Raw genomic sequence first — 16,562 nt, forward strand, 5'->3', positions numbered from 1 at the left:
CAAGCGCATATGTAAGTCCCGCCCACATAGGAAAATGGTGTTCAAACCACACATGTGAGGTATCTCTGTGAACGTTAGAGCGAGAGCAATAATTTTGGCTCCTAGATCTCCTCTGTAACTCAAAACATGTAACCAGTAAAAAAAATTTCAATCGTCACCTATGGGGATTTTTAATTAGCGAAGTTTGGTGCCATTCCGCGAGTGTGTACAATTTTGAAGGGTGACATGTTAGGTATCTATTTACTCGGTATAACTTCATCTTTCACATTATGCAAAAATCTTGGGCTAGCTAAAAAAACATATATAATGTTTTGGGGTTCTATGTAATTTTCTAGCAAATAAATGATGATTTTTACATGTAGGAGAGAAATGTCAGAATTGGCCTGGGTGCTCCAGAACGCCTAAAGGTGCCCCCTGCCTGTTGGGCCTCTGTATGTGGCCACGCTGTGTAAAAGTCTCACACATGTGGTATTGCCATACTCGGGAGTAATAGCAGAATGTGTTTTAGGGTATAATTTGTGGTATGCATATGCTGTGTGTTAGAAACAACCTGCTAATATGACAATTTTGTGAAAAAAACAAACAAACTTGATTTTTGCAAAGAATTGTGGGAAAAAATTACAACTTCAAAAAACTCACCATGCCTCTTTCTAAATACCTTAGAATGTCTTCTTTCCAAAAAGGGGTAATTTGGGGGGTATTCATACTCTTCTGGCATGTTAGGGTCTCAAGAAATGAGATAGGCCGTCAGTACTTCAGGTGTGAACAATTTTCAGATATTGGCACCATAGCTTGTGGACTCTATAACTTTCACAAAGACCAAATAATATTCACCAATTTGTACTTATTTTTACCAAAGATATGTAGTAGTATAAATTTTGGCCAATATTTATGAAGAAAAATTACTAAATTTGCTAAATTTTATAACAGAAATTAAGAAAAATTCTTTTTTTTTTACAGAATTTTCGGTCTTTTTTCTTTTATAGCGCAAAAAATAAAAAACACAGTGGTGATTAAATACCACCAAAATAAAGCTCTATTTGTGTGAAAAAAAGGACAAAAATTTCATATAGGTACAGTGTTGCATGACTGAGTAATTGTCATTCAAAATGTGAGAGCACCGAAAGCTGAAAATTGGTCTGGTTAGGAAGGGGGTTTAAGTGCCCAGAGGTCAAGTGGTTAAAGGGCAACGTACAGGTACATTAATCTGCCCGTACGTGCCCTTCTACCAACATATATCAGCGTGAGCTGGTCGGCAAACGGTTAAAGAAACATTGGCCCATACTGTTAGAAGATTTACATCTAAAAACTTAGTAAGCCAGTAAGCTAAAACCTCGCCCCACTCAGTCTATAGCACATATATGCCTTCTTACATTGTCTGGTATCTTTCAATGCAAAAAATCCTTATTCAAAACCTGTAGTTTTATGCAACATGGCCAGAAACAATTCATCACAAAAGGAGAAAGGTTTGACAAGCATCGGAGAAAGATCGAGGAAGGCAAAGACAAACACAGCGTTCCTCATCATTTCTCAAAAGGTCACAAAGATTCCACTAATGGCCTGAAGGTATGGCTTTGGAACAAATCCCAAAAAAACTGTCTAAGAGAGGTTTTTCAGGCTCTGTGAATGTGAAACATTCTCTTGATCTATTCTCTTGATGCCTCGTCACCTGGGGGTATTAACGAGGCATTAGAGATGTCCATGATTTTATAACAATATTCAGAATTTTGTCTTTTTTTCCTTTTATCCTAGGTATTACTCTTATTATGGTGGTTATCATAATAATAAATTCCTTGGGGTGGTGGGCCTATTGACCCTTTAGTAAGTAAACCCACATACTGTGTCCTACAATTACGCCATCATTTTATTGCCTTCATACTACTTTAGTTATAAGTTTACTCTCTGGATATTTGATATAGTTAATTTTGTACCTCTCCCTCCCCTACCCCCCTCCTGCCTTCCTTCCCTTATCCATATTTATTGTTTAAAGACCTCACATGACCTAAAAATATTAGAAGTCTAACTCTGAAAAGGTTTTTTTCAGAAAGACAAAATGAATTGAGACCGATAACGCCTCTCTCATTGATGTGATGCCTGCCCCTGAATTAGAACCCATTGAGTTTGATTTTGAGGTAGACATCATAGATACACTTGAAGATTTATATTTAGACAACACACATACTAATTTAGATCTTTATACACAACATTTACAAACCTCACCACCAGTTGTACATTCTACTTTGAAACCAAAATCTGTTTTATATCCAGTCAAAAAGGTCCACATCTCTCCACCTTCTACAATAGGGTTTTTGCAGATATGAAGAAAGTATGTTCTCATCCAGCATCCTACCCCTCAGATTTAGGTCATCTAACACAGTGGTCATCAACCCTGTCCTCAGGGCCCACTAACAGGCCAGGTTTTATGTATTACCTTGGGGAGATGCAGACTAGAATACTGCAATCACTGAGCACCAAATGATATCACCTGTGATGTATTTCAGTTATCTTGCAAACCTGGCCTGGTTGTGGGCCCTGAGGACAGGGTTGATGACCACTGATCTAACACCTTTAGAAACAAAGCGCTCAAATCCTTTGCTAACAATGATAATTTAATTATCAAAACTGTGGACAAAGGAGGTAGTATTGTCATCTTGGATCGTGATGACTATTCCTAAAGAGGCTTATCATCTACTTGCAGATACATCAACATACCAAAAATGAACTAAAGATCCACTTCCTGAATATAAACGTGATATCAATATTTTAATTGAACAAGCCATACAATCCAAAATATTAGAACATTCTGAGGTTTCCTTTTTAATTAAAGATTTTTATCGTACACCCTACTTTTACCATATTCCTAAAGTCTCACCAATCCCCCAGGTAGGCCCATTATAGCTTCTATGGACAGTATTACCTCAGGTCTGTCAAAATATATAGATTATTATCTTCAGCCTTTGGCCCAGGGTTTGCAATCCTATATTAGAGATGGCACTCACTTGCTCGAACAACTTAAACCCTATTCCTGGAATAGTGACTACATTTGAATGTCTCTAGTTGTAATTTCACTATATACATCAATCCCACATGCATTTGGACTAGCGGCTTTGGACCATTTTCTGTTTCAGGACCAATACATGAATAACAGACAAGCCTCATTCATTTTGGAATGTACAGAGTTTTGTCTTATGCACATTTTGTTTTTGAGGAACAATACTATGTGCAAGTCCAAGGCACCACCATGGGAGCCAACTTTGTTCCCTCATATGCCAATCTATCAATGGGCTTATGGAAGCCTAAGTACATATGGCACAACAATCTCTATTCCAAACATCTTATTTACTATGGCAGATATATAGATGATATCATTATCTGGCATGGATCGACTAAAGATATTCAAAATTTTGTTAACTACTGTAATGATAATCGACTTGGCTTGAGTTTTACCCATGTTTCAGATGCAGAAAAATTGGTGTTTCTTGATTTAGAGTTGTATCATGGTGAGGATGTAATCCATGCCAAAATTATACCAAACCAATAGCTGGCAACTCATTATTGCGCTATCAAACCTGCCATTATCACAAGTGGAAAAATAATATCCCTAGAGGACAATTTTGCCGACTTAGGCGTAATTGTAGCAATATCACTGACTTTACAGAACAAAGTAATGTACTTAGCAAAAAACTCAGAGAAAAGGGCTATCCAGAATCGTTGATACAAGAGGCCTGCACACACTATACACATGATACACCATTAAAGAGAGGTAAAGGCGTTTTTGATCAATCAATTTGTTTTACTACTAGATTCCATTATGACCACAAAAAAATGTAATCAATCTTAAAGAAACATTGGCCCATACTGTTAGAAGATTTACATCTAAAAACTTTATTGCTCAACATCTCCAAAGTCACATACAGAAGAGCACCCAATATAAAAAATAAAATTACCCCAAGCAAGCTAAAATCTCGCCCCACTCAGTCTATACTACATATATGCCTACTTCCATTGTCTGATATGTTTCAGTGCAAAAAATCCTAATGCAAAACCTGTAGTTTCATGCAACATGGCCAGAGACAATTAATCACAAAAGGAAAAACTTACAATATCAGTGAATTCTACAATTATTCATCTGATTACATAGTTTATTGCCTCTGTTGCCCCTGTCACCAACTCTGTGTAGGCTGTACCATCTGCCCACTTTAGCAGAGGTTTGACGAGCATCAGAGAAAGATCGAGGAAGACAAAGACAAACACAGCATCCCTCATCATTTTTCCAAAGGTCACAAAGATTCCACTAATGGCCTGAAGGTATGGGTATTGGAACAAATCCCAAAAAACCTGTCTAAGAAGTTTTTCAGGATCTGTGAACGTGAAACATTCTCTTGATCTATTTTCTTGATGCCTTGTCACCTGGGGGTATTTCCGAGGCATTAGAGATGGCCACGATTTTATAACAATATTCTGAATTCTGTCCTTTTTTCTTTTATCCTAGGTATTACTCTTACAATAGTCATTATCATAATAATAAATTCCTTGGGGTGGTGGGCCTATCGACCCTTTAGTAAGTAAACCCACATACTGTGTACTACAATTAGGCCATAATTTTCTTATTTTCATACTACTATTAGTTATAAGTTTACTCTGTGGATATTTGATATATTTATTTAATTTTGTACCTCTACATCCCCTACCCCCCTCATGCCTTCCTTTCCTTTTTGTTAGCTCTTGTCCTGGTGTGTTGAACACCTAAACAAGGGTCTATCACATTCATTATATATACGGTATATATATATATATATATATATATATATATATATATATATATATATATATATATTTAGAATGATATTGTTAAGTCTATAGATATGTTTACGTTTATTTACATATAGGTATAGTCACACATGCCTTTTGGTATCCAAAAAAGCACATAGGGATGAGCTCGGTGTTAGGTTCAACTCGAACGTCGGCCGTTCGTCTGTTCGCCGAATTCAGAACTTTATGGACCGTTCACACCAAATTCATGTGGCACGAACAGCCCACAATGCACTACGCCATTGCAGTATATTGCTGGCTCATGATTGGCCAAGCATGCACTGTGAACCCGCATGCTTGGCCAATCACAGCGCCGGCAGCGAGGAGAGCCATAATTGGCCACAGGAAGGTTGCCTGTGGCCAATTATAGCTCAGGGGGTTTAGTACACGCCCCACGCTATATAAGGCCACCAGCATGGCAGCCTTGTGTAGTGTGTGAGCGGGCAGGGAAAGAGCTAGATAGGCAGGGACAGTGTGTTCTTTTCTCAGCCATCTGCAGGAGTTAGTGGGTGTTGTGTGCCTCCAACGCAGTATACACCTGTATCTACCCTTTATTGCTGGTGTTCTCTAATACAGGCATCTGCAAGAGTTAGTGAGTGTTGTGTGCCTCCAGCACAGCACAGTATACACCTGTATGTACCCTTTATTGCTGGTGTTCTCTAATACAGGCATCTGCAGGAGTTAAAGTGGGTGTTGTGTGCCTCCAGCACAGTATACACCTGAAGATACCCCTTATTGCTGGTGTTGTCTGTTACATAACTTGAATATTAGCCTTCAAAATGAGCAATTAGCAATTTGATTTTGAACGTTCGAGTCCCATAGACTTTAATAGGGTTCTAAAGTTCCTACAAATTTTCAGTCCGTTCGAATGTTCTGGTGCGAACTGAACCGGGGGGTGTTCGGCTCATCCCTACCCTACATGTGTGTACATTTTTATATGTATATATAATATTTTTTCATTTTTAATATATATATATATATGTGCATATAATCATTTTTTCACACTACATTTTTAATTGTTTACAATTTATTTCATTTTTAATTCATATTATCTATTATTCATCCATCTTTAATCTGAAACAGTTTTTTGGTTAAGTAATTCATTTTTTAATTAGTTGCAAATAGAATTTTATGATTTTATTTATTTCATGCAATGGTGGCACCAAAATGAATTAATGGTTTATAAATATGTATTGTCTATACATGATCTTATTAAGTATAATGTGATCACTTTTTAATCCTTGTCTAATATTTTGTAAATTGATTTTTCATGGCCTTTCCCCTCCTATTTCCCCATTTCCATCCTTCCCTCTTATTTTGTTATACTATTTCCTGCTGCTATTCTGTAGGATGTAAGTGGATATTTGTCACTACATCCACTAGATGGTAGCAAACCAAGGCACATATAATGCTGCTCACAGCCTATGTCCCCTAAACTTAAAAAAGGAGCACGCCTGTCTATTTAGTCAGAGCGTGTGCTCCAAAACGTCATTGCGTTCCACCGCTGACCAGAGCCTCCACCAAGCCTCAGTCCCAGCTCTCCTACACATCTGTAAACCCTACTGGACAAGACTCCCTTTACACGGACAAGCCGCAATAAGGCTAAAAAGTGCTGGATGGATGCCACACTAGAGAGGACATGTGCTGGAAGTCTCTTTTCTTCTATGTAAGTGGATTTATGCATCTGTAACTTATTAAATGCAACTGGTTCTAACCTTGAGGTGCCTCTTCTGTTCTTTTTGCGAAATGCATTGAGGCTGGGCTGCTGTCATCAAGTTGTCCCTGATGTCACTTCCTGTTTTGAGGAACGCACGCTGGCTCTATGGCTACAAACAGTGGTGCTCTGGTATTATTCACTGGCTAAGAGCTGTTTGTGTTGGTGCTTTTTAGGCACCACTAAATGTGAGTGCATTTAACTTGTACTTATGCGATTCCCTATTTTAATAAATCTACTACACTATGAAAGTATTATGTTGTTGGGATTGTGGCTTTTGTCATTTATGAAGGGGGAACGTACATTGAACCTCATAGTGATACTGGATCCACTCCATCTCCACCCCTGGTTTTATTTTTAAGGCTGGGCAGGCCTTTAATAGTCGCAAATATCTGGTGAGTGAGTAATTTTACCACTGGTGGTGGAGCACTTTGCTTGGATAAAGGAAGAAGTAATTTGCCATTGTCACTTAAAGGCACGGTGGTCGGGAAGACATCTATACACTTTATGGACATTATTTGATTATTTTATTTTGCTATTTAACTAATGATTCATGTAAACCAGGGGTGGCCAACCCGCGGCTCTCGAGCCGCATGCGGCTCTTTGATTGGTTTCCTGCGGCTCTTGCGTTCGGGCTGGTTCATTCGGCTTTTGCGTTCGGGCTGTTTCATTGCGGCCCTTGCGTTCGGACTGGGCCGATGGTTCAGTGGGCTGGTTTAGTGACAGACAGCCCGAGTCTCTGCACTCCTCCGCTCCTCCCACACATCAACAGCCAATCAGCATGTAGTGTCCCCAGCCCGCCACATTTGAATACATAGGCGCTGGAGTGAGGCTGAAGGGGGGCAGAGGAAGGAGAAACACGCTGTATCTGAAGCCGATGAGATACAAAAAGGTATGACCACAAGTGTGCAGGTTACTGATCTGTCCTCCCTTCTCCCTCTGTCTTGCTCTGCACTTTTTTTTTTTTTTAATAACTGTTTCACCTGAACACTGATAAGATCTGCTCAGCACATTCTCTGTCTGTTGATAGTGTGACACATGGCTGGCTGTTAACCATTTCAGCTTCTTTTCACTTATTTATCCAGAACTCTGTGTGTGCTGCATGCTTTCTGTGATGTTTTTTGGAAGAATTTACTGCTAGTTCAGGCTAGAAGACCCATTAACTGTTTATTGTTATCCTGACCAGTTCACTGTTTGTAAGACAATTTGTATTTTGGAAATTAGATGAGCTGCTGTCTTCTGTCACATGGATGTACTTTCAAAGGAAGATTACTGACTTGATGAAAATGACTGGCCTGTGGTCTTTGTAGTGTTAAAACAGTGTGTGCAGTGTGTGTGTAAAAGTATGTGTGTATGAGGAAGGGATGGGGTGATGTTCATGTGTGCCCATGCGTATGATGTGGCTCTTTGCGGTAACTCGGTAAAAAATGTGGCTCTTGGTCTTCGTCTGGTTGGCCACCCCTGATGTAGACATTTGTTGTTAATTGTATTCATATTTGTTTACTGTTTACGTCACTGATCTTAAAGGAGTAGCGCCTACCTTTAGTGTTGTTTACACTTAAAGGGGCAGCTGCACTCGATTAAATTTTATCTGGGTTGGCGCCTTCTTATCACATACACATTTTTTCCCTATAATAAAGGTCTGTGCTACTGTCTTGTCACCGGTAGCAATATGTAAATGTTTTGATTATTGAGAATACCAATGCAATTACTCCGGGGGGGTTGCCACTCAGGACATTTATGCATGCCAGAAATCTGAGCAGATATAGGCACTGCTCTTTTTTGCATCATCCAGGTGGAAATTGCTCTACATGTTTTCTGGGAGTGCCCCTTTGCTTGGAACCTGTTGAGGGCTTTGGAAGCAGAGCTCAAGGTCTTTGTACCATAGACAGCAATCACACACTTTGGTGTGCTGAACAGTCTGTTTTGTGGGACTTTTTCTCAGGAAGACATTGATGGTGCCTGGCAGGTGATTGCTTTAAGGATGCTTTATGGTGCACCAGAAAGCACCTCATCCCCCAGCAGGTGAGGATGTCCGTTGAGGACTGTCACAGACTGGATCACAATCTTCTCAGAGACTATAACCTGATGGACATCAATAAGGAAGAGGTTGTCTGAAGATTTCCCCTTCAACACTCTCCCTTGTGTGCCTTTGTCCTTTCAATAATCCTTCAGGCCTGTGAACTATTTTCCCTACCTTTTTTCTTCTTCAAGAAACACCCGTTGCTTCTTGAATTGTATTTGAAATGTTGAGACTATTGCATACCTTGTTTTATTTGCGGTGCCATATATGGCTCGGGGGGCAGGAGTTTGACTCGGGCACTTCACGTCAGGCATTGTGCTTCTAGTTGTGTTGCGTCTTGTCAATGCTTTTTGGGGCCAAGGAGCGTCATGCATGATGTAATGGTTCAGGGAACTCTGCTCCGCACAACATGTTGGGTATGATACCATATTTATTGTGTGATGGGTACTGTATTGTAATGTAGTGTATACATGCGCTGCGTCGCAGTACAGGGTTAAATGTACCCCAATTAAGCATTTTATTTTTTAGATATTTTATATTAAAGTTCATTTTTTCAACAAAAAAATAAATTGATGCAATCACTCCAGTTTTTGAGCTGGTGTGGGTGAAGAGCGACAAATTATGTAATCAGAGATGGCAGTAGGGAGATAGGATAAAGGGAGGTAGTAGAACTTGAAGTCCCAGCCAGGTTCGTATCTTGTCCAGGGGTGAACTGCGGTCAACGCATGCTCCATACAGTCTGGCACTTGGTGGATCTTGGGGCTGGACATGTCAAGCAGTAACATTAAACCCTTGACATCTGTATGAAAAAAAAACACACATACATAAAACTGCCGTTATTGACTCTATTGTAGTACAAAAACCAAGCTCAAATTTGTCTTATTTTGTTATATAATACAGAGAAGGTGGTGTATAACCACTTCAGCCCCAGAAGAATTTGCCTGCTCAATGACAGGCCATTTTTTGCGATACGGCACTGCATAGTTTTAACTGAGAATTGCGCGGTCGTGCGGCGCTGTATCCAAACAAAATTGACGTCCTTTTTTTCCCACAAATAGAGATCTCTTTTGGTGGTATTTGATCATGTGTGCGGTTTTTATTTTTTGCACTATAAACAAAAAAGAGTGACAATTTTGAAAAAAAAAAACACAATAGTTTGTACTTTTTTCTAATAAATAGCCCCAAATTTATTTTTTTTCCTCAGTTTAGGCCGATATGTATTCCTCTACATACTTTTGGTAATAAAAATTGCAAAAAACATATATTGATTGGTTTGCACAAAAGTTATAGCGTCTACAAAATAGGGGATAGATTTATGGCATTTTTTATAATTTTTTATTTTTTTATTAGTAATGGCAGTGATCTGCGATTTTTATCGAGACTGCGACATATAGCAGACACATCGGACAATTTTGATACATTTTTTGGTCCATTGACAATTGTACAGCGATCACTGCTATAAAAATGCACTGATTACTGTATAAATGTCACTGGCAGGGAAGCGATCAAGGGGTTAACTGTGTTCCCTAGGTGTGTGTTCCAACTGTGGGAGATGGGACTGACTATAAGAGATGAGAGATCGTGTTTCCCAGCTCGTAGGAACTCACCGAAATGGGAGTGTAGAGAAATTTACACACACATCTCCCTGTTCTGCCTCTTGTGCCGGCGATCACTCGTGGCCAGCGGTCCTCGTGACCGCCAGTCACGACCATCAGCACCCCCGATGTGCAACATGTGCGAGCGCTTGCTATCCCGCTTGAAGGGACCGAAGTACAGTTACGATAGTTCGTGGGACCGTGCCGACCTGCCACAGTATAATGAAGGCCGCTGGTCGCCAAGTGGTTACTAGCCCAAGAAAAACAGTCAAAAATTATTTGTAATGGAAAATGCTTTCTGGCTCTGGGTAACTGTCCCTCCGTAGCCTAATGTAAAGGGTAAGTTCACTTTTACAAATATAATGTACCATGCAGTTAACGGGCCTGATAGTTTTAAAAGCACTGTGCAGCTTTTAAAAAATTATTGATCTCAGTGGCTGCAGGAACATGGGGTGAGAATGTGCACTGTGCATTCCTTAGTTACATAGTTGGTGAGGTTGACTAAAGACACCAGTCCATCCAATTAAACCTGTGTTGGGGTGTGTGTGCACATGTCAAAAATCATATCCCATATCCAATAACCCATAACCTGCCAGCCCAGTGGCTACATGGTTAGCATTTCATCCTAGCAGCACTAGGGTCATTGGTTTGAATCCCAACCATGACACTACCTACCTGGAGTTTGCATGTTCCCCCTGTGCCTGTGTGGGTTTCCTCCCACACTCCAAAGACATGCTGGTAGGTTTATTGGCTCCTGTCTAAATTGGCCCTAGTGTATGTTTGAATGTGGAAACAAAGAAGAAATGAATGGGACTATGTTTGAATGTGAGTTAGGGACCTTAGATTGTAAGCTCAATGAGGGCATCGAATGATGTGAATGTTCAAAATACATGTGAAGCGCTGGGTAAATTGACGGCACTATATAAGTACCGGAACACCGATTCCATCTACTATCACATGAGCCAGTCTAGGGGGGCAGGACCTTGCACACAGACCCAGCTTCATGACATACCGCTCAAAGCGGCCCCAGGGCAGGCGGCCTACCGGGAAATTTCCCGGTAGGCCAGTCTGTCAGTGCTCAGACCATAAGCCGCACACTGCATCAAATTGGTCTGCATGACTGTCGTCCTAAAAGGATGCCTCTTCTAAAGATGATGCACAAGAAAGCCTGCAAACAGTTTGCTGAAGACAAGCAGACGAAGGAAATGGATTGCTGAAACCATGTTCTGTGGTCTGATGAGACCAAGGTAAACTTATTTGGTTCATAATACAGTACCTGCCGCCGATATTGTGTTTCCACAATCACCGCTGCGAGGCTGTGCTTCTCTAGCTCGCCGCCCCCACGAGATGCAGCGTATCCATAGGAATGTATTGGGGACGGCGAGCAGGAGGAGCAACATAACTTGGCACTGGCTCTCGTGACGGGGCTCGTGTGTGTCGATCTCGCCGCTAAAAGTGTCGAGATTTACACGATATCGGTGGCATGTACTGTAAATAAATCCATGTATAATGTGCTCGCTAAGATGCCCATGTAAGAGTTTTTTTTTTTAAACTATTACTTCCTACTGACACCACCAATTGTGGAAGAGCGTTCCACATTCTTATCGCCCTCATAGTGAAAAACCCCCTACGCAGTTTAAGATTAAACCACTTTTCCAATTTCATCGAGTGAACACGTGTCTTCTTATACTCCCTGAGCCTGAATAGTTTCCTCCCTATTCTGGAATCACCATAGGGAGAGCGCTCATTCTCGTGATGATGGGGCTGCATCCAAAATACAGGCTGCCCTAGATCCTAGGCAGGACAGGGCTGATCTCTTGCAATGAGAAGTCTTTGACCAGGCTGTGGGGAAGCTTCCATCCGCCTACAGGTATGAAATTTAAACTAAATGCCTTTTTTGTAAGCTTCACAGTGCTTTAAACTACTGGGGTCCCCGAACTGCATAGTATGGGCCTTACTAGGGGGCATTCACCATTTTTATGTGTCCAGGTGACCAGTGTCAGTTTGTAGTCCAAATGAGGAGAGCAGCCTAGGCTGACACAGCTGTTCTTCCATAGACGCACTACAATGCGTGATGTTGTCACCCCCTAGGACTAGACGTGTGTTATTGGCAGAATCACCAGGCAAAAATAAAGAAAGAAATCATGAAGAAAAGAAAACAAATGTAATCTAATATAATACTTTTCATGCTTTTAAGGCTAGCCATAGACAAAATTCAGGAGGTTTCGGCTGGTTCCTGATCCATTGATCAACTTGAATACAACCACCCTGTTGGGTTATTTTTGTGCTATAGCTGCCGGCGGTGAACATTGTATTCATTGTATTCTGCAGCTTTGGGGGATAACTCCATCAACCCTGACTGTGTTGATTGGGGAACTTAGAAATGTTCTTTCCTTCAAACCTTCGCTGAAGGAAAGAAAATTGTATGATGTACTGTATGACTTGCTTAATACTTTAACTTTCATTTTTAGTAGAGGTGTCACTCACATTGTTGGTAATACTGTTCTCCAAACAATTCTTTAATGTTTTCAGGGAGATCATTCCATAGCTGCTGCATGTTTTTCATATGACGATCTTTCTCAACTATTGATGTTCTATAAGCTCCAGGTTCTAATATGCAGACTTTGACCCCAAAAGCACGAAGCTCCCTTCTGCAGATTTAAGCAACCAGAAACAAATAATCAGAGTGTATATCACTAAATCACCAATACTTATTTATAAATGGTATCACAGTGCAAAACTCATATACCTACGTATGTACATAAATTATTCTTAGGTGGAGAGTCGTTCTTGTGACCCCAAAAATATTCACACTTAAATGTTGGAATCGGTGTTAAAAGAAGTTCTTTTGACACCTGGGCGATGTGAATTGCGAGTGGAATTTCCACAATTCCAGAATTGCTGAAAAACTTGTTAATGCCCCCCCCAGATTGCGGTGCGATTTTTGCCACAGTTATCACACTGAAATCGTGGCAAAATTGCCACGCGTCAAAAGATGCTCCTGCTCCTTTTTGAGCGACAAGCTTTGCATGTTGCAATTTTGTCACAATTGCAGCGCAATTTATCGCACCGCACACCTTCATTGGGTTTCCATTAACAAATAATAGCATTGCAAGCGCATCCCACGTTTTTCAGGAATTCTGGAATCGTGGGCAGAAATGTGGCAATTCCGCCCACAATTCAAAACGCCTAAATGTGAATGGAACATTAAAGCATATGTGCCAGATTTTTTTTATTGTTCAATTTTTATTTAAACTGACAGTCACCAGCTCTGAGCAGTCAGCAGTGTTTGATTGCTCAGTTCTTGGTTTTGGAGCTAGCGAAATACAGATGCATCTGACTGATGTTGCATCCACCTAGGTCAGTGATGGTGAACCTTTTTGAGACAAGGTGCCCAAACTGCAACACAAAACCAACTTATTTTTTCAAAGTGCCAAGCGGTGCCATGAAAAAGGTATACATGGTCAATTCAGTGATTCATTACTTGGATGACTTTTTCTGTGTGTTGGCCCTCCTTGAATTTAAGTGGTGTCTTACTGGCTACGGTGCAACACCTTGCGGAGCGTTTTGGTATTCCTCTTGCGGCAGACAAAATGGAAGGCCCCGCGTCATCTATAAAGTTCCTGGGTATAGAGATTGACTCCCAGGAATGGAGTGTCGTCTTCCTGACAAGTTACATGCTATGAAGGAGGAAGTTAGTTTGGCATCTGGCAAACACAAGATTCAGCTGCGAGAGCAACAGTCGCTCCTCGACAAGCTTAATTTTGCATGCCGGATCATGCCGATGGGCAGCGTTTTTTGTCGCTAGCTATCTGCCGCCACTGCTGAGGATAACTCACCTAGGCATTTTATTCAGCTGAATAGGGAACATAGTGCTGACCTTATCATGTGGCATGAATTTCTGAGCAATTTTAATGGTCGATCCATCTGGATGGAGGAGCCGATTATACGTCTCAGATTATACGTCTTTTGTAATATCTGGCCTGGCCTTCCTGTTCAAAATGCAGGGCATTCCCGATTTTACGGTAAAATAGGCCCTGAGGGGTTGTCGTAAGGATGCTCGGAGGCCTGACGGCCGCCAGCCTATTGCGTTTGACATCATGCAATCTTTGTTTTTGCAGACGATAGTGTGTTCGTCCAGTTTCAAAACTTTGTTATTCCAGGCGGCGTTTGCTTTGGCCTTTTACAGAGCTCTCTGGGTGGATGAGTTAGTTAGCCCATCCAAGGCTGCCCATGGGGACTTTTGGGCGGCAGACATCCACTGCGATGGCTCTTTTGTCATACTGCTTATCCGATGATCTAAGACAGAGGAGTATGGATGGTATAAAAGTGGGAAGTATGTGAAGGTGAGGGAGAGAAATGTGGAGGGTCTAACAGTGGGCACTATGTACATGAGAGGAGTGCAGAGGGTATGGCAGAAGGCACTATGTACAGGAGAGGAGTGTGAAGGGTATGACAGTGGGTAGTATGCACAGCAGAGGAGTGTAGAGGGTATGACATTGGGCACTATGTATAAGAGAAGAGTGTGGAGGGTATGACAGTGAGCAATGTGTACAGGAGAGAAGTGTGGAGAGTAGGACAGTAAGCAGTAATTACAGGAGAGGAGTGTGGAGGGAGGGTATGACAGTGGGCACTATGTTTAGGAGAGGACGAGGGAGGTTTGACAGTGAGTAGTATGTACAGGAGAGGAGTGTGGAGGGTATGACAGTGGGCACTATGTATAGGAGAGGAGTATGGAGGGTATGACAATGAGTAGTATGTACAGGAGAGGAGTGTGGAGGGTATGACAGTGGGCACTATGTATAGGAGAGAAGTGTTGGGGGTATGACAGTGGGCACTATGTATAGAAGAGGAGTGTGCAGGGTATGACAGTGGGCACTATGTATAGGAGAGGATTGTGTAGGGTACGAAAGTGGGCACTATGTACAGGAGAGAAGTGTATGACAGTGGGCACTATGTACAGGAGAGGAGTGTATAGGATATGACAGCGGGCGTTATGTATAGGAGAGAAGTGTGGAGGGTATGACAGTGAGCAGTATGTACAGGAGAGAAGTATGGAGAGTATGACAGTGGGCACTATGTATAGGAGAGAAGTGTGGAAAGTATGACAGTGGGCCCTATGTATAGGAGAGGAGGATGAAGTAATCTGGGAAGGAAAAATGTAAAGGTTTTTGGAAGGATGTTTAGGGACTGCGTAGTGGTTAAGCGGCCATACATGGATTGAAATTACACCAATTAAGCAGAGACCAGCCATAGTCGATCTATGTATGGGCTAGCTGGTTTTACACAAGTCAACCTATTAACTGACTTGAGTACAACCAGCCTGTCAGGTTTTCCCCAAAACAATCAGTGCTGCCAGCTATAGTTAGCAACACTAATCATTGTATTCAATGGCAGGACACAATAGCACTGCGGCAGTGATTGCCCCATTCACAGGTCAGCAGGTGAGAGGGTGTGTGGGGACAGGCTGAGGAGAGATACTAGTCAGTCCCTGGGTAGACACTGGTTAGTATCAGAGCCAGATACACACAGGTTACATACTCCACGATCGTTAGAGCGAGAGCAATAATTCTAGCACTAGATGTCCTCTGTAACTCTAAACATGTAACCTGTAAAAAATGTAAAGCATCGCTTAGTACACAACAAAAAATCATGCTAACTAGTGTTTTTTTATGAATGAAACAGTTTCTTTCCAAAAAAAACTTTGAAAAATTGCTGCGCAAATATCGTGTAACATAAAAAGTTGCAAAGACCACCATTTTATCTGCTAAAACAATATATAATGCTTGAGGGTTCTGAGTAATTTTCTAGCATAAAAAAATGATGATTTTTACATGTAGGAGAGAAGTCTCAGAATGGGCCTGGGTGGCAAGGGGTTAATTATCATAAGTAATATACAAATAATTATTATAAGCACTGTGAGTTCATCCTCTCAGTCTGCTGCAGAGTGTTCCAGCTTGTATTTATACTGCCGCTCTGTATGTAGCTTCTGACAGGCTGTGCAAGCAGCCCTGTATCTCCGGAACCGTAGATGATAGTAGCCGAGCTACAATCCTCGAAGTCGATCTTTTTTTAATTTATTTTGTTTTTGGGCAAATGGGCCTATCTTGAGAAAGGGGCCTGGAGCTGCAGCTCCAATAGCCCCTATGTTAATCCGGCCCTGAGTCTTCCTCAGGTCTGAGGCTAGCAAAAAGGTGGATGTTTCCTGGGGTTGTTATGGAGCAGGGTGGACCTGGAGGTAAATAGGGTTGCAAGATGGTCTTGCACGTGGAAGGCAACGACCTAGGGGTTCGGTGCAGCCGACACCTCATACGAGATGTCAAATTTGACATGCTCTGACTGCAGTTGGCCTCCTACTGTGGTGGTATGGTCTGATATGGTAGGTCTCATGACCTGCCATTTTGCCAGGTCAGTGGCG

At 41.5% G+C, this 16,562-nt stretch overlaps 1 protein-coding gene across 1 annotated transcript in view; it reads right to left on the minus strand.

The window, feature by feature from the left end:
* Nucleotides 1–7,674: 7,674 nt before the first annotated feature.
* LOC143983626 (retinol dehydrogenase 7-like) overlaps nt 7,675–16,562 on the minus strand; it is a 33,930-nt gene continuing 25,042 nt past the window's right edge. The window contains exons 3-4 of the mRNA XM_077483546.1: nt 12,632–12,795; nt 7,675–9,348 (exon numbers count right to left, since the gene is read on the minus strand). Of these exons, the coding sequence (XP_077339672.1) occupies nt 9,128–9,348; nt 12,632–12,795 (385 nt within the window). The 3' untranslated portion in view covers nt 7,675–9,127. The remainder of the gene's footprint in view (nt 9,349–12,631; nt 12,796–16,562) is intronic.

This window comes from Lithobates pipiens, unplaced genomic scaffold (genome assembly GCF_037356315.1).
Source record: "Lithobates pipiens isolate NorthernLeopardFrog02 unplaced genomic scaffold, aLitPip1_a1.2 Scaffold_16, whole genome shotgun sequence".
NCBI classification, from domain to species: domain Eukaryota; kingdom Metazoa; phylum Chordata; class Amphibia; order Anura; family Ranidae; genus Lithobates; species Lithobates pipiens.